The 23422-nt window shown below is 29.6% G+C and overlaps 1 protein-coding gene across 1 annotated transcript; it reads right to left on the reverse strand.

Annotated features, from left to right (window-relative positions):
• Positions 1-3690: 3690 nt before the first annotated feature.
• LOC130896951 (choline transporter-like protein 1) lies at positions 3691-22355 on the reverse strand. The gene is made up of 13 exons (XM_057805376.1): positions 22066-22355; positions 18138-18181; positions 13268-13399; positions 12805-12944; positions 12453-12545; positions 10777-10934; positions 9789-9897; positions 9394-9607; positions 8044-8276; positions 7735-7964; positions 6487-6653; positions 6317-6406; positions 3691-6215 (listed from the first exon to the last, which is right to left on the reverse strand). Exons 2-13 carry the CDS (start codon positions 18174-18176, stop codon positions 6075-6077), a joined length of 1746 nt encoding a protein of 581 aa, XP_057661359.1. The 5' UTR covers positions 18177-18181; positions 22066-22355; the 3' UTR covers positions 3691-6074.
• Between the last annotated feature and the right edge of the window lie 1067 nt (positions 22356-23422).

Raw genomic sequence — 23422 nt, forward strand, 5'->3', positions numbered from 1 at the left:
AAAATTTTTCGAACTGTATGAAAAAGAATCGAAGGTATAAATCAATCATGTAGGTTAAAAATACGTGGACAGTCCGATAAGTACTTAACGGATCCGTTGTCGATGCGATGGTGCCGTGTTTACTCAATCCGAAGAAGAATAACGAATGTGAAACCACATTAGGGCAGTGTTTAAGAGCAATCCAAAGGAATTTGTTAGTTAATGGTAAGATTGATCAAGTGATCAAAATCATTTTATCATGTAATATTTCATAGGTAAGTGACAATTATAATTATTTATATCCTATATCTAAATCCCTAATATTGTTCGGGACAGTACGACCCTCCGCTTTCTAAGTGCTAGATAGGCGACGTCGAAGAAACTATTTGATTCATCCCTCTGAAAGGGGAAAAAATAGTAAATCAAAATAATGATAAGTACGTGATCAGCACGTGATTATCCCGGGCGAAACGCGGCACAAGTAAAAATCCGCGTGGGAGGCGGAGCGCCACATCGCTGAAGTAGCTGTTGGTTCAGGTGTAGTACAGGGTGGGAATCGTACTGCCGAGAGAATGTTTATATTTGCCTGTAGTGTAAGAAGAGAACTAAAAAGCTTCATTTTAACGCTAGCGAAAAACAAATGATTGTGAATATTTATAAAAATGAAATGCAAGAAAATGATGACGAAGTGTTCGAAATTGAAACCAAAATAGTGATGTGCAAGTTGAGCCCCTTATTATAAATAAATAACACTGATCACGTGCACTGTGCGTGAAAATATTTTGGTTTACTATTTTTCTTCGATAAATAGATTTTATATTTTTAGGGGTACGAATCTGTCTTCAAGAAGATGATATCAATATTAATTGTTATATATTTGAATTATTTAAATCAACTATATTAAAAAAACTATTATTAGATTTAAAATGTAGTAACAATGCGTTTTAAAAAATTCATAGGATAAAACTATTTTTAGAATAATTTTTCCATCTCTCACGTCTTAGACATTTTTTATGGACTTATCTTGAATAAATCACCTTGATCTATTTCAATTAAAAACGTTTTAATCAAGTTAATTATTAATATATACCTATAATCAATATAATTTATTCAAAATAAGATATGAAATATGAAAATAAACGCAAATCATCCTACCAAAAGATCCCTGATATTCGTAACTGAAATAAATAGCACTATGAACTTACTTGTAATTCAGAATCTTATTGTAAAATGTATCACTATAAATAAATTAAAACATCACTTCAAACCGATTGAATAGTGACCGGGTCGAAAACAATAAATAGTAACGTTTTTTTCTAAAATAATGTAATGATTTTCAGAGGTTAGGTCGACCTGGATGCAGATCTGAAACGCGTGCGCTCCTGAAAGTGAAAATTGACCGTGAAAAGCTCCCAAACTGAAAAAAATGTTAACGTGATTTCGATCAATTTTTCCCATAAAACAATAAGTTTAATATGTCGAATATTAATGATTGACTTTGGTAAGAAAATACATGCAAAAAAATATCTTACTTAATATAGTATTTATATTATAAAAAATAAAGAAAAAAATTGAGTATATTTCAACACCCCAAGATTGAATATGTAATAGAATACATTGTCACTTCTACATTTAAAAAAAAAAGTTTTGAATTTCATTAGACCCTCTCATATTGTCTGTTTTAAATGCTTTAATTTAATAATTTTAATTGAAAAAACTTATTTCAATATCACTATTAAATTGCTGTTGTCTTACAAATTTTTCTCAATATTTTTACTTGACTTTCGAACGCCGCTGGTAAAAACCAGACGTACAGTAAAGTAAATATTTTCAATAAAAAACACAAAAGTCAAATCGTTCACATCTGGTTTGTACCTAAAACAAATTTATGACCTCCCAGATATTAGGGGGCTTCTAAAAAATAGATTTTCATTCCGGTAAAAAATGTTTAATCACAGATAATTGAAGCTTATATTTATGGGTTATCGTTTAGTTCTATTTGAGACATGGGACATATTGCACGTAGCTTGGTGCCTTGATTTTTTATGAGCTTCATTAAATCTGAGGCATCGTAGATATATACACTACATCAAATTAATTTCAGCACTGATGTCATGTTTAATTAACATGAAACCAATAGACAAGAAAAACAAAATAAAGTAGCTGTTGTTGCTTTGTGGTATGAGAAAGTACTACTCAAATTTATTGTCAGATTTGTTTATAGTATACACAATTTTTAGACATATTCAGTGGCTTAAAATGGTACGTGTAACGTAATAGTATTCATGAAGCAGTTTGGCAACACTAGTACCCACAGAACATACCAAGTCATAGATAGTTGTTAATTCATAGTGTTTCAATTTTCTATGTTTAAGAAGATTTCAAAATTTTTTGGTAGATTGCTATAGCTACGTCGTTTGCATTAATGCTTGAGTCAATACCACTTAAGCCTCTTAATTTCGAGAAAACCCCATTAACTTTGCAATATAATGATTATGAAGAAAAATGTTAGTTTTAACTACCATCAAAATTGAATCATGATATTTGTCAATGTATCCATGGCGTTATATTTTCTTAGGGTATGTTCTGTTCTAGTACAACAGTGTGTTTGTAGAGAAAAAGCTAACATCCACAGATAAACTGAAAAGTATGATGTTTAAGTGAAGTTTGAAGAAGATGCGTATTCATGTAACATACTACTTAATAACAAATGATAATTAAAACACAGATAAGAGAAATATGAATAATGAAATAGATCACATACGAAATTTTTTATTAGCCCATTTTTCCAGACGGGTTTTAGGTTGACTTTGTATATTAGCAGCTTATTGTTGATTGTTAGTTGGGATCTTCGATCTATTAAACTTTAATGAATTTAAGGCCCAATTTCTTTCTCCTGGTTAGTATGTATGTGCTCCAGGTTAGTGGTCAGTCCAAATAAATTCCAAAGTATTTTGCATTCTCTTTTTACATTTTTGGTATTTACTTACTTTCTGAAAAGTTGAAAAATTGTATTTCATTGTACTAGAAATGTTTTTTTGCCTTAATATTTAACAGAGGTACAGTAGAAATAATTTCACTTCTACTTAGATTTCAATATTTTTCTTTTATCCACGTGTTACATTGTTTTTTCTGTGTAACTTCCATTTTTTTTTAATAAAATTCACAATTGGTTAGTTTAGAATCAATTGAAATGTAATTAATTGTACATACAGGGTCCAGTAAAAGTATTTCGTTTATAGATACCAATTTTAAGAATATATTGAATAATAACGTTTTTTCAATATATCTTCCGTTTTATTAAATCAAATTCACAATTCTTTATTTTAAAATTGATTCAAATGTAATTAATTATACATACAGAGTGGGGTAGAAGTATTTCGTTTGTAGACGCCAATTTTGAAGATATGTTTAATAATAACGTTGTTTTTTCAGTGTATCATCTGTTTTATTTACCAAAATTCACAATTCGTTAGTTCAGAATCAATTAAAATGAAAATAATTATACATACAGTGTGGGGTAAAAGTATTTCATTTATACACGCTAATTTTGAGGATATATTAAAAAATATCGTTGATTTTTCAGTGTAACTTCGATTTTCTTTAACGAAATTCACAATTTGTAGTACTGAGAACAACGTGGCCAGCTGTGTTCAACTACCACTCAAATCGAATTGGATAGATAAGGTTTTAAACAAAATAAAAAAACTATCACACATTAGAACTTTATTTGGAAATTTATTGAATATACAAAACTATTCAAGTGAACATATAAAAAAATTAAAAGGTGTCCTGAAATAAAACATCTTTTTCAGTCCGCCATTATTGTCAAAAATATGGGAAGAACATCTTATATAAAAAAATTAAAACTAATTCTAAATGAAAAAAAATGTTGTTGTATATGAGTAACAAATACACATTTGACAATAAAAGCTAAAATAGTAGCAAACATGTATACAAATAAAAGCGAAAGTTACAATCAAGGCTGCCAAAACCATAAAATTTAAAATCATTCAATAGCCCAGTCAAAATAAAAGTCCACCTTTGCATAAATTCCCAAAGAGCTGAAAAATAGAGTTATGTGATTCAAAGTGGCCCTTATCACAGTGGCGCATCATTATCAATTACTTATTTATTACTATGAACTCTATATTTAACTGGACTATAAAATACTAGTCTTCCACAATGCCTCCGTTAGTCTCAAAGTTATCACATCGGACGTTTTGGCTTAACAATAAGCTCCAATATAGGAACCAGAATAATAAGATAATGCAAAAGCCACATCAAAAACATTTATATACCAATATCAACAATTCAGGCCAACCGCCCACAGTGCAACTGTTTTGAAACAAAAGTTGCAAACCAGTTGAGCTTGCAACAGTTTTGCAATCAATCACCTAGTGTGCGTCTCCCCGCTGTTATATGTTACCGAGTTGGCCAAACCGATGCAAGATCAACTGGTTTGCAACTTTTTTTTCAAAACATTTGCAACTTGAGCGGTGGGCCTTAATCTCAATAGTACGTGTGATTGATTAAAACATTTTTGGAAGACACTGTTTTACCAACACATTAATAAGTTTACAATTTTATTTACCTAATAAAACAATATCTATTCAATATATTTACTTTTGACAATTCAATGCTTGTAAATTATATATATTTATAAGTAAAGATATAATAAATTGTTCATAAAAATATAATTCCTGAGAAGACTTCAAAATTAAAACATATTTCAATTCATATATGTATATATATATATAAATGCGATGTGTTGTACAAAATCACCAAAATTACAAATATTTTAAATATAAGCCAGTGTAATTACCCCAATACAAAGTTACACCCCTTATACCTCTATTATGATATACATAGACATCACTGAGTGACAGTTCACCCTTCCTTTATTGGCACTTTTTTTCCACAATTTTATTATGTAATTAGTGGAGGTTTTTTTGATAAAGAGAACTATTTTGTTAATTGGATATAAAACAATTTGACTCAAAATTAATGGTTGTATGACTAATTAATAACTAAATGTAAATTTAATTAGAATTTCTCTACTAAATGAAAAAATAGTGTAGTACATTTGAACTACTAGAAATAGTGACAACCGACAATTATTGAAATCTGGTTTTTCAAGATTAACATTTTTTTGTTGATAATCATGTTTCCTACTAATAAAAAAATCATTAAATAAAAGTTTATGGGCAAACAACGAATGATGTAGCATTATAATAACACTATTTGTTAAAGTTTCTCTACTGTAAATAAAAATAGTTAGAAGAGTGTTAAAACAATCCATTTATTGTACATTTGAACTACTATCAATGGTAACAACTTCAAAGGCACATATATCTGATGGTCTAGTTTTTTAATTTCCAACTTTTAGTATAAACTTAGTGACTATCATTGTTACTACTTTTGTTTTTACTAATAGCAATTAAAAGAGAATTCGAAGGAAGGCAAAAAATAAATAAGGCATTTCGCGTCACATTAAATCAAAGTTTACTACCGTACACAAAAGTAGTTAGCAGTGCAAGTGCAATTATTGTACATTTGAACAACAGTCAATGGTTACAACCATCCATCCAACTTAAAAGGCACACAAATCTGGTGTTCTAATTTTTTATTATCAACATTTTTCTATTGATGATTATTTTTAATACCATAGTTTTTACTAATTATTAGTAATAAGTTTGTATTAAAAATTTCGTTAATTTACATTCGTCAAATGTACATTCTAAAGATTATGGATAAAAGATGCAGTTCGGAAATTCAATTTTCAGTCAATAATACTTTGAAGCCGGAAATATTACTTTGTGGTATGTGTCAAATTGATGTTATTTTTCGACACTTTGTAGTTTCTTTCTTTACTCATTACAATAAAGTATTTAGGAAATTTGGTGAAAATAATATCAGTTCTTTGCAATTTTGGTTATTTTGTACATAATAATATTGTATCAGAATATACAATACACCTCGTCCAAAAAACATTTAGATTACTTAGCTTACATTGTTCGTTGTACAATAGTGCATTATTTTGTGTTAAATTAGTTTTGTTGAGTCAACAAAACATATATTTAAATATGTTTGTTTTATTCTTTTTTCTCTCCGTACAATTTCTTTGAATTCTCTACGAATTCCATAAGATCCCGAGACATGGCATACGGACGGGCCATGCCATCATTTAGAAGACTATCTTCACAAAAGCAAAGGAAGATTGTGTCAATAGCAGTCTGTAAAAGAAATTAGAATGAAAAACGATACATTTCCCAAACATCACATCAAAATTAATCGAGGAAACAAAACCTGCACTATTCAATGGATAGTAGCTTACCTCAAATGTTGAGAAACAAGTCATTGCAACAAAGAGTGAAACTAAAAATACGATTAGGTATACAATGAAGGAATATTCTGTGTCTGCGCCCTGTAACAAAAATGAAAATTGAAGAAATTATTCTTATACATATATATTAAAATTTATACATATTTCACATTGATACTTACGGTCATAATTCCAACAGTGATCATCATAGAAATCAATATGACCAACAGATGTGCCATTCCCAAAATAAAGTCACCAACATAATTAATCGATACTATGCTAACGGCATTTTGAAAAATGATCTTAGCTGCTCTTTTACCAGATTTGTAGAAGGGTTTACCATGCATAGCTAAAATGAAAAAAAAATATTATATTGGCAGAATTCAGTTGTTCTACTGAAAATAAAATATAGAAAATTCCTTTCATGTCTTGTTATCAATTCAACTACGTCAGTAACATGTTTATCTTCAGTTGGTTTGAATATATAAACGAGAATCAAAGAGATGAAGGTGAGGAAATAAAGGTGGAATAAAGTACAAACAGAAAAAGGAAACAAACTATAGACGAAATATACATATTAAGGAGCTTAATATACAGAAAAATAAAGCAACAGAAAGAATTACATATTACATTTATTGATTCAAAATCAGCATCCGATTCAATAGACAGAATAATGATATGGAATAGTATGAGAAAAATAGGAATCCCTGAAAAAATAATAGAGATAACAGAAATATATATGAAAGTGTAAGACAGAAGATTGAAATAGATGGAAGAAGATCAAAGAATTATAAACTGATTGTTTACAGAATTAGAATATGCAAACAATATAGTAATAGTAGCAGATACATTTAAGAAAATGCAGAGAAATGGATAAAGATAATTGAAGAATGGAAAATAGTATCAAAAAATGTAACAGAATGGTATTAAATCAACAAAAAAAGAAGCTTGAGGTAGATATAATAATGAAAGGACAAAGAACAAATAATGAGACTGACTACATGGAAGTGAAACCTGGGTAATGAAAAAAATGACACAGAGTAGATGATAGCAGCAGGGAAAAGGAAAAGCCTCCTATAGGAAACAAAATAATATAAAAATGTTCAAACTGGTACGGTATACATAGAGAGAAAAGCATCTCAAAACCTCATAAGAAAAGAGACAAGCAAAAAGGCACAAAAAGGGGAATGGAAACGTAGTATAACTTGGTTAGAACAAGTGGTACAGAAAGAAGAAAGAAAAAAACAAAAGAGTGGTAAAAATGGATAAAAAAAGAAAAAGAGAAAATAGTATGAAAGAATCTATAGAAGAAGAAATCGTTATTCAATTAAGTCTCAAAAAATGGAAGGATCTACACTATTCTTTCTTCGAAATCCTCATTGATTTTTGAAATATATAATGAGATTGATAGATTGGTCACCAATACTTACCAATCAAAATATACGCATTCTTCGATAAGAACTTGAGAAAACTTTCAAGAGCCCCAATACAAGCATCCACAACAGCTTTGACAGCTTTGTTTTTAGTGAGAGATTGTAAAATAGATCGGATGATGGCAATAATAGTTATGATCAAAGATCCAAATGCGACACTGCCTAAATGAAATTTGAAAGCAACCTTCGCACTTGTACCAATGGGACTGTCCAAAAAGTTCTTGTTCCTAAAACAAATGAGCAATAAGTTATTTCTCAAATTAATAATGAGACTAGAATAGACGAATTAATTAGAATTGCACTTACTTTGCCCAATACCATTTGGCTATTGCTCCAGCAATGATCATATATTGAACGCCAATAACGAACTGCGTAGCCCAGAATGCAACTATGATGTTTAAGATCAATGTAATTTGCATTACTACATTTGATTTGTAAGCTAAATATTCTGGAGCTATTTCTGTTAATATACCGGATGTATAAATCAATGATGTCGTTATTATTAATAGTACTAGTATTATTAGTTCCACTAAGAATGTCTGAAAAATATGATAAGTAAAAAATCTTCATAAGAAAAATTTTGTCAAGCAAAGTGTCAATTTGGGAACATATTTATTTCGGTTTCTCCAGAAAATTTAATAATATGTAAGGCCACCTCGGACTAATCTTCAAAAAAGGCATTTTGTAGGCTGAGTTTATCTGAGGTACTCAAGTACTAATTTTGAGGAGCTCGAGTTGCTCGTTTCAATTCCTCAACCGCTCCTGAAAGAGCCGAAGTGGTACCATGATGTCAACATCATCCGCGAGTTGGTGTGTGAACCTATTGCAAATAGTTCCTCCAGGATTCGTTAGGATGCTCCTTGTGGTAACTTCCAGTGAGAAATTGAACAGTGTTGTCGCTAGTGGGTCTCCCTGACGCAAGTCTGTGTTCACAGTATAGACTGTGCGTAGAGACCTCGATAACTTCACTAATGGCAAATCTGGTTTATAATTCTGATTCCAAAATAAAGGGATTCCAACAAAGTGTATAAATTACTGAGAAATAAGCGGTAACTAAAATAACCAATGTTTATCGACAAGGATTTGAAAGATTTTGAATCTTTATGATTTGAAGGAAAAAATTATCCAGGCATCGGATATTGTTCAACTAAAAGTGGATTATTTGGATTTTGTGATATATGTTTTCACAAATAATCTTCAACATTTGAATAATTCTCATTTCTGTAGTTTCCACATACTTAATTTGATGCTAATAAAATTAAGTACTCAAGGAATATTAACGATTTTTATCACAATGGGCAGTGAATTTATCAAAACAAAGGAAGTAATTGTAACTGATTGTTCATCATTTCGTGATATTGACCAAAATTAGAAACCAGAAAATGTATTTACTCCTAGGTGATCTATTAAGAACTCTTCCTCTTTAATTGTGCCACATTTGAACCGTTTAATGCTTTTATTCAAGCTATTCCTAAGAAATTATTCAACTATGACGGTATGGGTGATATTGTGGATCGTTTTGGCCAGAATTTTGAAAATTATTTTTATTTGTGCAGTTTTTTTATATAATTTTTCATGAAATTATCATTTTCAAGTTTATGTAAAATAATATCCATTTCAAAAATGAATCGATATCCCTTTTAAAGAAATACTTACAAGTACGGGAACAAATATCAGTGCTGGCATAGCAAAAGTTGCTTTAGTGGTTTCTTTAAATAATTGAATAATCAATTGAATCTTCCTGAACATAAATACTGTGATGCAAAAAAGAATCAGTAAGACAACTGTGAGGAAAATCGCAAAAAATAATAACATTTTTTTGGAATTTGGATCTTTCTGATTCCATTTGTCAGCAGTGAAGTATCCATACCTGTAATTAAAAAGAATGTTCAACACAACCATTCTAAATATCTATTGTAAACCATACTGTAATAAAAATTATGAACTATGTACAAATCCTTCATTTATGTATCTTTCAAGACTTTGGAAAATGTTCAAATTATTCTACAATGTTGTTTTGAAATATAAATTAGCTGTTATATGGAACTTACCACATTAACCCTGTAACTATGCCACCAAAGATAAGAACACCTCCTATCATTCCCCAAACCACAGCCGCTGTAGCAACTTTGAAAAGAACCAACATTCCTATTCCAACAGCTGAAAGAAAATAATGAAAAATAAATATGAGACTCTCTAAGTAGCCCGAGAAGATTGAATTGGTGGATTTAATAACTGCTGAAATCGCTCAAGCATGTTCATTTGTGTTCTATAAGATTAAGCTAAGGCGTAAAGACCTTCAATTAATCTATGGTATATCCCAGACTGTTTACCGGTTAGGTACTAGCGACTTTGCAGAATGAGCTTGGCGACTTGCTACAACTGGTTTTAAGAAGTGTAAGTACCGTAAACTTTGTCGATGGACTGCCTCGCACTCACAGAGGAGGTACTCGGCTGTTTCCTTTATTTCCTTGAGAGCTGACGGAAGTTTCTCCAATGTTCTTTAGGTGGTACATCAGCAAACAGCATCCAGTGTGCATACTAGTAACTCCTGAAAAAATGAGCAAAAATGTTCTTTCAACTCCTTTTTTCTTGATGAAAGAACCTTTAGGATTCAGTCCATCTCTTTCTTTCAGACATGGGATTTTATGTGTTTGATTTTCTCTTGTGTACTATTCCATACTAGCTTTAACTCAATTTTGATTGTTTTTGGCTGTTTACAGTATTTTTGCTTGTCCATCCAGATTTAGTACTTCTGCCTCTTACAGAAAATAAAAATATGGAAAAATGGAAACGTTTTGACACCATTCCTGTTATTTAGAAGATAGCAACAGGGTAGATGAAAGTCATTGTTATTACAGTCTTGAATAAATACACTTGTAAAAAGTTTATGCTACCTTCATACTTTATTTTTAATAAGTCACCATATTTTTAAAGTTTCATAGGTTTTTATGGGTGATGGAATAAATTTGAATAACCAAAAACGATCATATAAGAACAATATATTAATAAGTATTAAGAACTGTATTTAAAACTCACCCAGAGATAAAGCACATGCCAAAACAATCCTCCAGGCTACTTTATTCAGATATTCGGATACGCTTTTAGAGCCAACCTTTTCTGATACGCCATCTACATCTCTTGGATATCTTGATGAATCACTTTTGTCTTTGAAACATTTCCCAAATGACAGATGGCTAAAAAATACACAACAATTTCAAATATTAGATCCTTCTGTTTAGTTTTTTCAACAATATGCTCATTCATATGTTCAGTATCACAAATTTAAAATTTTTGAAAGGTATTCTACTTATATTTACTAGAATTAGGGAATAATCTCAACAAAATACTAAAAGAGTTGCTTTAGTAGCCTCTGAGTTTCAAAATAGTAGTCTGCACGTCAAAATAGTAACACAATTGAAGGATCTATATTAAAAGCTTGAAATATAATTATTCCTATTGAATAATAAGTTAATAAAAATAATTAAAAAACGTTTTTCTTGGTTAGTTAATATTCTAACTCAGTCATAATTCAAGAACAGTTTAAAAGTACTTAAATATTTTAGAACTTTTGCAAATGTGTGATTAAATGACTAATGTGACTACAACAACTAACTTAAAAAAGCATTTTTAATGTAAAAAGAGATAATTACAGAAAAGAACTTTCTAATTTTAAAACATTTCTCAATCATACGTAAGTGAAAAGCTGATTTAATAGTCTAAAAATGATTGTTAATAATATCACTTATTTTTCACTTAATATTCCAGTTGTTTTGATAACTAATCAAGTGAATCATTCTTCAATTTCTCATTTAATATAATTTTTCTTTTTTATAGTGTGAATTTTAAAATTATTACAGATTTGTTAGAATGCACAGCAACAATCCAACTATATAAAAATTATATTAATAATTAGTTATTCAACTCAATCTAGTTTTGTCTTCTTCTGGTTTTTGTCTCTTAAATATTACTCAATCAATGAGGATTTTCTATTATTAACGAATTATTTAGTCTTTTTATGTTTCTGTTCAGGTTGGCCTTTTTTCTCAATTCTTCTGCACCTATCAACAGTCCTTGTGCCGTACAAATACTTTTCGTACAACCTTTATTGAAAGCGATAGATAATTTTGTTCTAGGCTCGGTAAGAATTTAGTTTTATCCATTTCTTGAATGAGAGGTTTCTTTTCTTTAGATCTTTAGATCCTATTCTTTTTTTCTTTTCACTCATTATTCTTTCTGAAGCCTTTCTTGTTTTCCAAATATAAATTATGTACAACATGGGCTGAATTCGATAAATGTAAAGGGTACATTATAACCTTCATTTTTGTTTAATAGGCTCTTTTTCAATCAACAATTGTCCATTTTTAAGTCACCAATTCCTGTACATGTTTATTTGGTTCTGTTTAAATGAACATAATTGTTGCCCATTTTTCATAATATATTACAAACTCATAATCTTGAGCTTAATTTCTTTTCAGACATCACTTCTCAATGTTACAAATCCAGGACAATTTATTAGGCTCTTTTTCAACGAACATCTCCGCTGACCATTTTTGATTCACCAATTTCTGCACAAATATCATCATTGTGCCTTACGGATATCTTCTATATCCCCTTTATCCATAACTCTAGATAGTCTTTCTCTGGTTTCTGTTTGTTTTAAAAATTCTTTAGATATGATATATAATAAATAAATTGACATAAATCAAACTCACTAGTCGAAATCACATCTACGAACGCATTTTCTAGGATAAAATAGAAGATCTTGGAAAGTTTTGGTATCATCGGTAGTGTCAATTTGCAAGTACCTAAAAAAGATATGAGATTATTAGTTTCACATTTGGCGATTTGATCAAGGATCAATACAGAAAAATAAAAAACAAGATAGTAAAATTCACGAAATATTCAATCCAGAAAACCACAGTAGTAATTACTGGACATTTTACTATGTAGCTTTATAGATGAATACTCAAGATCCACTGGATCACCTACGTAACAAACGAAGAATTTCCGAGTTATTTTGGTTGTCATCTCAATTGATTCATAAACAGACACACAAATACTCACACATTATGGGTTTCATCTTTTCCTGTGCAAGGCCATTCTTTATATTTAGTATTGTTTTCGCCACAAACATTTCCGCATTGATCATATCCTCTAATTCGGTCCCAGTCTGAGTTAACTAAAGTATATATCAAAAATGGAAACTGAAAGAGGAAAGTAACGTGAAAGATGTATGTATAATAGCAGTTTAACATTTGAAAAGCTGAATTAATGAATCCATGAAAGCTATTGTTAATTTTTATATTGTAACATACACTAATTCGAAGGAGGGATGTAATAAACCCAAAATTCTTAATTTGTTTCAATTAAAAAAACAGGAAATAAAGAAAAACCATTCATCAATAATGTACCAGATCAGTTCAAACGTAAAAATAAAAAAAAATAACAAATAGTAATATAATAAAATAGGTTGATACATCTAATATATTAGTAGTATTGTAATAATATATAGAATCAAAATACTTACTAGTAGTAATACTATTACTATAAATACAATGAGAAACTTTCGATCAGTTGGTCTTCTATTTTCGGGCTTTTCTGGAATTTGGATGTTTTCCAGCAAATTATGATTCGCTGGTAATTTTTTGAATACAGCCAACTGAAAACAAAAAACAATACCTCAAAAATCTCATAAAACACTTTATTTTGATCATATGCTCATTTGTTTTTATAATAGACCTTTTAAAATAGAAGAGTCAACCATTCCTATGCATTAACTTAAAATTACATTATGATATGAATAACCACTTATTGGAAAAATGTATATCGTATTTATTTATTGATTCTTGTTAGAATAAAAGTTATAAGAATGAGAGAACTATAAATAGTTTGTTTGCCATGTAATGTTTTCAAAAATTGACGCCATATTGTACTGGTGAAAAACGACATGTGACGTACAGCCATAAACAATATTTTAGTAGTGACTTTTTTTACTGTGTTTTAAAATGATACGGCTTGTAGCTATTACCATATAATGTGATACAGGGAATTATATCAATGTTCATTATTGAGAATTTCACAACTTGCGTTTGACAAATGTGTAAAAAGTTGTCCAGAGCGTGAATATAGTTTTTTAAATTTACCTTGATGCTAATATAGCGTTACCTTTATTAAACACACTTTATCATATGCACAAATTGTTCTCTCTACTCTCAATACTTTTGACAAAGATTACAATTCAAAATTTTTCGTTACTACATTTGTAACTTTAAGAGCCCTACTTTGAATATTTCACAATGTTGTAAACAAATACGACCATAGGCGTAGTAATACTTTGTTCGAGGGTCCGAATTAGTTTATATACCAATCGCATGCGCACTTTCAAAATTGTCGTTCACAGTCAACTCAGTTCTGAATTCTGAGTTCTGTGTTCTTTGGTTTATTTTCCATTGTTCACCATAAATCAACATATTATATATGTGCATTACAACGATTCTAAATTGGTTACCACTAGATTCAGAATGGAGCGTTAATTTTACCCGCGTAGAAAGCTGTCAATGAATATGACGTAGACAGTACAGGCCAACGTTTCCGAATAAATTTATCAATATAGCGTCAATTTACGACATAACCACTGGTCAGGGTTTTGGTTTAAATTTCGAAAAACAAGCATTAAAACTATAAAAAATAAACATAAAATTTATTAATGCTTCATTGGAACATCTTGCATTTACAGTTTCCTATAATCTGGTTAGCTATTAAAAATATAAATATGTTAATAGGCTATAAAATTTAGCTAGTTAACAAAGTTTGTCGTGTAGTTAGTTTATTTGAATGAATCTACTAGTTGCGGGCGTATGCATTTATAGTTTTATATCAACAACGTAAAAAAACCATCATCGTAGTTTTTAGATTCTCGCCAGATCATCGAGATTTAAGATTCAGAAAATTTACATGTACTATTTATTGGGTTTGAGACTTTTTACTTAATAATTTTTGTACTTAATATGATAAATGTGCAAATGTAAATAATTTGTAATTGTATCTTTTTATCAATATTTTATATGAGTATCGAGAGACATCGACAACTATCAATTCCAGTAAACGGGTTTTGTTGTATTAAACGCCCTTGACAAATAGTTATTATTGTGTTTATGTATGTAAAAACTTGTTTATGAATGTCTTGTTTACTTTTTTCTATTGGTTGCTATATTTACACAGTAATTTGTTCGCGGTAGATAACCTATCATGTTCTGTCACCAGATTCATGCGCAGTTTGAAATGATGCGTTCGCGGCGCTAATAAAACATGTTCAGGAGTTGAAATCCTGTGTTCGTTGAGAAAAAATTTGTAATTCCCAACGTGCTCCGATTACCTCCAATATATCCTCGGACATTGGGAAGGATTTTTAATCTGGCGCATGTGCATTCATCATTTATGTGATATTTACCGCGAAATAACCTCTAACCTAAGTGGTTTTCTATGTAATTGTATTTAATAAAACGTGCTAGTTGACTTTATACTAACAAATACCAATAATAAACCTTCGGCCAGTTAACTAAATGTATACATTTTACTCTCCTAGCTAGTTTTGAATTCAAATTATAATTTTAGATGTTTATAAATCGTTCGTGGAGGAATTTACAAAACAGTTAACATTCTGTATTTTTATACTTTACGAATGTTGCTATTTATATTTCTGGCGCAATAATGCAAAACTATTTATCAATCTCCAACACGAAAAGTAGTTAGTCCTTACGTCTTTTTGTTAATATGTCCAAATCTGTACAAAATTTTTCTTGTGCAATAGCATTTTTTTATATTTTATTCAAGATTCTGTTAAAAATATAGCTAGTAGTTAATCTTGAAGCACGGTAACCGCCATAGAAAATGAGTGACGTTTAAAAGTAAGATACAGAAATGTAAACCTTCCACCACAGAAGCTCAACAATTTATTTTACATGGCACTCGAGTGATTTATTGTTTAGTAAATAATAAAACCTTGGAACTAGTTTTTGCGTTTCCTGTTTATATGATCGAGTGGGAATTTAATTCAAAAGAAATTGAAATCTATAAATGAAACATCCAGTATATTACCTAAATAAGACAAATTGAACTAGATAAAAATAGTATAATTCAAATTTTATGTGGCGACATTTTCATCTAAAATGAGATAAATAATGAAAAAACAGCTGTATTGTACATTGCATCTCAATTTGTTTAATTGCCTTAATTGTTTATACAACCCGTCTTAATTAAACAAGCTCCTTTATTCCAAGTATTACGCAAGATTCTTAATAACTACGAATGTAATTTTTAAAAAATTATATTATCTGTGTTTAATTATAGATATTGTCGTTTTAATACAGTTTTTATGAATAGTTTTAACGTAAACAAATAAATTACCTAAATTTAAATAACACAATTTTCGTATACTTAGGTTTTTGGAATTACTGTTTTACATTTTATGCTCGATCCAGTAAACGCAAGACGCCTCCTAGACGCTCTGACACGAGACGAAAAAAGTGCTCTAGCAATTCACACAGTGTTGCCAGAGCTAGTACAATTGTACAATTTTAGTACATTTTATACGCAAGTACATTTTTCCTTTTTTCTAATACATTTTCCCTGCGTTCGCAAATATAAAGTGATTTTATATTTTCGTTTAATAAAATAAACTAGAAATTGTACTAGATCGTAACAATAATTAGAAAACAGAGCCAAGTTGATTTATATTTAGAGCGTGTGATTTTTGTACTGCATTGCTAATTTTATCGGTAAACTTTATATAAATTTTTCATCCTTAAAATAATAATTGACACAGTCTATAACATTTTGGAAAAAAAATTTTAATTTAAACGTATGTTTATACATCTATATAATTTTATTAAATTTGTTGGTACAATCTAGTACATTTTCTAGTTCAATTTTTACATTCAGCTTTTAAATTGTGGCAACACTGAATTCACACTCGATTTATTCAGTTGCTCGCTACGTCTACTACGAAATGGTCGTGATAGCCGCTTGACATAATGCAATACAACGCCCAACAAATTGCATGCAAATAAACAGTAAAAGTAAACAAATTCTTAACCTCAAATTTGATCTTATAATTTGTGCACAGTTTAACAATGAAAATAAAAAAGTTTTACGAAAGTCAGCTGATCTGTTAAGCCAAAAGTTAGTAGATTGTAACTTGCATGCAATAAAAGTGGTACAAAACCGATAATGTGAAGATCTTGTATGAAACAATCATATGAATTTCATCTGCGCATGCTTTTAATAACGTTGTATTGCATCATGTCAATCCGCCTTGCTTCAAATGACGTTTATATCGGAAACTGATTCAATTGAAGATTCTTTGTTTCTCTGATTTTTTCTACACAGTCTCCATACATAATCCGACCCTGTTGGGGTCAGGTATAAATATAAGGGTAGAGTCTATTCTATCTGGAGGCTAGTCACTTTCTTATATAGTAAAAACTTCCATATGTCCACAATTTGTTTGTAAAAGGCAAAATGATGCAAGATTGATAATTTTTAAATTCTTAATTAATTACAAATTACAGAATTTTGATATTTGAAACAGATTTTGTGTTTATTGTGTTTTGTTATATCACCAAATTTAAATATTTGCCGGCAAAATCAAAACATAAATTAACTACCAATATATAATCTGTATTACCAAGGAAACAACCAAGTCGATAAATTTTTTAACGTTTTGTATCAAAAATAGACATTTAATTCGTAATCAATATATTTACAATGTTGCCGATAACTCAAATAAAATCATGGAAATGTATACAGTAGTCTAGACAACAAGTGCTATTTTTGGGTATACGGTTGACTTTCATCGACGTTCAATTCGATTTAAAAAAATTTCACGATTAATAAAAATAAATTTCGCGGAAATATCTCACAATCTATTGACTGAAATCCAAAAAAGAGAATCAGTATCAATATCTTGTTGATAATACTGACAATTCTTATTTTGTGATCAGACCAACTAACTGTTAACTAAGTACAGTGATTATATGGTTATGTAGAACTTTCCGACAAGTCGTTTTTATCTGTAAAATATTTTTGTTATTTAATCTGCTTTATCCCAATAAAAATTCTCAATAAACTGGTCGTTTTATTGCATTAACAACATATCTGATTGATTAATTATATTTTGAGACACGTTTACGGTTGCTAAAATAACAAAAGCAATAGATGCTGATTGTTAATTTCCAAATATTAGAAAATTCTAGAATTGGTTTCTTAGAATTCTAGGAATCTATGGCATCCAGATCGTATTTTAAGTTGTGATTAGAATAAGAATTTTTGTAAAATATATTGACAGCAAAAAATAAGAGAAAAAAATGAAATAAAAAAATAGTCTAAGTTCTACTTACATCCTCCGGTTGGACAGCTTTACTGAGACCTTCTCCCATCGTACCTGAAATAGATGGAAACTTAATGTGTCAATCATATTGGTAAATACATCTGTTTATGCCATCAGTGTATGACATACATGACATCTATCCGTATATTTTAGAATCCCTCGGTAAATACGTTCACACGTAACGTACATGTTGTTTAACCGCTCTTTACCCACTAATACCAAACGGCACTCCTATCATTTACCACTTTGTAATCATTCTATCCTCTTCACATTCTTTTTTTTTAAGTACGATTTCTAAATTCTCTACTTACAAAATGCCGTCCACTTTGTTATTCGCAGCGATATCGTTGCGCGTGCGCACCGACAAAATCGTTGATAGTTTCATAACGGAGGATGTAAATTAGACTAAATTAATTACTTGTCTTACGATATCTCGAAGATTGTTTCAAATTCAAAGGTAAATTCGACCAAGAAATGTCACATATTAGGTTATGTTAAGAGTCATTTCGAAAAATGTTATTACTTGATAGTGTTTAACTTTTAGTTGACATTTCTTTCATTATTTTCAAATTTAGTTGTATTTGTACAAATTTGAAAATATAAATTTACATATAAATACGTACTTCAATTTTCCTTACTTAGATTAAGATATTTTTATAATATCTAATTCAGTTTTTTGGCCCTTTGTATCATATATATTCAAATTGTGTTGTTATCAAATAATAAACAATAATATTTGATTCGTCATTTTGTTTACCTTGACTTCAAAATAGAAAAGATTGTTGTGATCACACCTCACACTTTTTTACATAATTGTACAGGTATTAAAAATTCCATTGGACGCTTGCACTTCCTTTTCCGGTATGCTACATTAATGGAATTCATTGTAACGGAAAATATTATATAGGGAGCAAATGTTGAGTTACGTAAAACAATAAAAAATTATCCGGATGTATATCAAACAATTTTTCGTGATTTGATAAACTAAAAATGGACAATAGAAATTCCCATCCCTAATTCCTGTCCAATTTTATACAAATATTTAATTTTCACAATGTGACAGAACTGAAAACTATAGAAAATACCGTAAATTTATTTGGTTTGGACTCTGTATGCCGTCGATAATATAAAATTATTGAGAAAAGATTGTGTGTATAAAGAAAAGTAGAATACTTTGTTTCAACTGTACTTATGGGTTTGGCTGGTTTAATTTTAGATTCGATCCTAGTGTTCGTGTTCCAGTATTAAATTTAGGTCGAGGAAAAAGTAAAATAAAAAAGATATACCTGTACGTTTTAGTTTAATGTAATTGCTACAACTTTGCGTAGAATTTATGATTGAAATATCAAACGAAGCATTTAAAGGTCGCCGTGAGTAAACTAGGGCAGGTTTTAATGTCGATTCCATTTTCAGCTATAAATTAGTGAAAAAATCATTTCAAGGACTGATAATTTCACGAATCAAAACATTTTCATAGTAATAAATGTATGATAAGAAATCTTTCCAAATTATCTTTACCTTCAATCAACTGAGAATTTTTATATGGCAACACTGCACTGCACGTACGAGGTAGGATCAAAAAATACTGCGAATTATTTTATTAAGAACAAATTAAAAGAAACTTAAATTTACGCTGCATCATTATTGCTTTTTTTAATCCTGATTTGGAACGAGTGATCAAAAACATACGTCAATTTATATCGGGAAAGACGCAGCTGAAGGCGGCAAAGTAAAGGTCGCAAACGGCATTTGAGTATTACAAAAGTTTTTATCGAACAGCAATACGAGCAATAAAAAGATAACATGGGCGATTAGTAGGCAGATACAAAGTGTTTAGATCGTCCTTGAATAAAACTGAAATGCAAATATAACAAACACATTTTAATTTATAATATGTAGCAGATCTCTTATAGCCCGCCAGTACACGGCGTAATAAAACATTTATTATTTAAATTATCTAAATAAAGTTAAAGTTGGTAAGATGTATCGTTAAATTAATGTATAATTATCAAGTGAAATTCCCCAAAGTACTACTTAACCTACAAGAAACTACCGTGTTTTTAGTCAGTAGAAGTTACAGCATTGTCTAGTTGTATGACTCACAATTGGAATCGTAGTGTCTCCCAGACATTACGACATACTTTGAAAAGGTTCACGTTGACAAGATGGATGCCTTCAAGTTCCTTATCGAACATATATTCACACCAAATCATGTTCACAAATTTTCTAATAAGCTTTCAACACAGAATAACGAATCAGAAGTTTTTAAATTGATTTTTAATTGACATTTAATAATATAAACCTAAATTTACACAAGCTTCAATTATTTCCGAAAAGTGCGATATTTCGTAAAAAATTCGCAACCGAGAAATAATTTACGGAGAGGTCATGAAAAGATAGCGCATAACAAGTAACAAGTTCACGTATACCAGATGAATATTAATACTGCATTATGCAACTGGTCGACTTTATTAAATTGCGTATTAAGGTATTAGAAGTCGACTACGAAGAAGAATTTCTTTTCGATGAGTACTAATTAAGTCCTCAATTTTTTTGAAAGCCCTGCAAAGTCCTTGTCCTTTGCTTTAATGCATTTTCGAATAAACTGAAACTTTTAGCACGCTCTCTACAACATAATTTCATTTAGATGTAAAAGTTTTCTTATTTATTTCATATATTTTAAAACTTATATTGTTAGTACATTTTCTCAAATAAATTATTTTATTTGACACACATATTAGAGGGTGGTGGAAAAAATGTGTTAACCGCCATTTTATGGCAGCGTCCATCTTTGATTTACTATGTTACTAAATATTTAAAATTGAATTTACATAGAAATTAACCGCGTGAACAAACCAAGCGAGGTAAATTAAAATGGGTGGTTCCATCAGGTTCGGAAAAATTAAAAATCTCGATAGCAGTAATATCTTTATCAAACAGTAAGTATTTTATATCCAAATAAATATTTTAAATAATCAAAAATAACGAACTTATCAAAACAAACATGCGATAATAATTATTCTATTTGTTTCCAGCATGTACAAATAATGGTTTTTTAATTACAGTAATTCTATGAACATTAACTAGATAATTAATTTTCCACAAAAATAAACTAGAGGCCATAACAGATAAGTTTACTACAAAAGTAAATATTTTCTTTCCAATTTATAGGTAATAATATTTTTTTCGTGAGTTTCCCAATAAAAAGTCTATTAAACCCGATTCAAACTCAGACGCCTTCGATCTAAACCTCTCATTTATGTTGAACCAAATCAACTGTCTACTAGGAGTAAGAATAACGGAAGTTGGAACTTTCTATGTTGAAAGAACATATCAACAGTACACACGCTGCATTTCTACAGCTTACAATAATATCCACATATAAATTTGAAATTCAATTCTATCTCCTATTTTTACTTCGATAGCTTCATAAATTCAAAAATAGAACATAGTTGAAATAAATAGTAAAAACATAATGACGGGTTTTTACAAAAGCAACTGCATACTACTGTGTCAATTTTTTTTCAGTTAACGAAAAAGTTAACATTATCGAAATTATTGGAACTAATGACACAAATAGAACAGTTAGAATCAATAATATAGGAAGCTGTAAACCAATCAAGTTTTATACCTACCCAGCCTTCTTATAATTGTATTTATATGTAAATTTATTGGCAAATATAGACCGATTAGCGGTTCTTTAAATTTTCTCTCTTTTAAATTTTAAAATAAAATCTGTACATTAAAGAAACCAGAGGCCCACTATTAAAAAAACTGGTTTTCAAAATATGACGTATGTACAAACATTAAATGAGCCATTTGTTATAAAACTTTTGAGTTTTACCATTATATTAACAATTTATCAAAAATATTTATTCAGAAACGTAATAATACATTGAAATACACGCTTACTTGAATTGAAGTGATGTTTGACTTACCGGTTTTTAACCAATATCCTTTTGTGGCAAACAACTAAACACAACTATGACGCTACTTCAGCTTTTTAGATTCGACTTCGAAACTAATTCAACAACGCGTTCAACATAAACGCGCACATTCAGAACCGAACAAGCCAAGATACCAAAAACCAATACAAAGAGGGCAGCAGATGGAAAGCTATTTTCGCGCTGTTGCCGGATTTTTCGGCTTAATACTGATAAATAAAGTACAGACTTTTCTAAATTTTACAGCAAAATAAATTGAGGATTAACTAAAAAAGTATTAAGAAAACAAATCTGCTGAATAATTTAATAATCTAATTTGGATTCTATATTAATCTACGGTTACTTTAGGCTTTCTTTAATAGGTATTTTATCCTCACTGATCAATAATCATGAGTATTAAATATGACATCACTGGAGACGAGATTAGAAATAAGAAAATAGTTCAAAATCTCAATTAAATCACGAACCAAGAACGCTGTGGTATTGTAACTTATTAAATAATATTAAATATATTATTAAAATAATATATTTTTCATAGATTAATAAGAATATCTTGGAGTTTTTTTGTTATGGTATTTTCAAACATAACCGGAGGAAGTTGGAACTCTAAGGTCGATATTAATAAAAAAGATGGAGGTATCTAGACATTAATGTCAAAAGAATAATCAATAAGGGTAACATGGTCCATTAGCTGTAAAAAACCAAAATAAGTTTCGAAACAATAATTAATATTATCAGTTTGTAAATAATTGAATAGATTAATTAATCATTTTCAGCGAAATCAACCTTGATCCTTTAAAGGAATCGTATTATTTGATTACGAAATATTGGCGCCAAATTATAAATTACGTAATATTTTCGTATATTCACGATGGTGTAGAGTGTAACTGCAATTATGTTAACACACCTCTAAATAAACCCAAACACCATCGGCCAACGAAATGAGAAGACGCCGATATCCAGAGCCGCATTCAGTTATTCAGCTCGGAGTGAACAAAAATAAAACACTTGTAAATAACTAGTTTGAACACCTAACTTGGACGAGTAAGAATGAAATTAATATTTTGAATACATCATTATATATTGACAATGAATAACAGAACGCTTTTCATTCTAGCAAGAGTTCCAATGAAAGGAATGGTGGAATGGCCTTCTGTTACGAGGTTTTATACTATTTTCTCTGTTTCGGCTTATATTCACACTATTTCTTAATCGAAAAATTTAAAAATATCCATATATATATATATATATATATATATATATATATATATATATATATAGGGAAATTACACCGTAACTTAGGTGTTCGGTTGGTAGCACTGATTCATGTTTGACAGTTGACTTTAGAAAT

The sequence above is a fragment of the Diorhabda carinulata genome, chromosome 8 (genome assembly GCF_026250575.1).
Source record: "Diorhabda carinulata isolate Delta chromosome 8, icDioCari1.1, whole genome shotgun sequence".
Lineage (NCBI taxonomy): Eukaryota > Metazoa > Arthropoda > Insecta > Coleoptera > Chrysomelidae > Diorhabda > Diorhabda carinulata.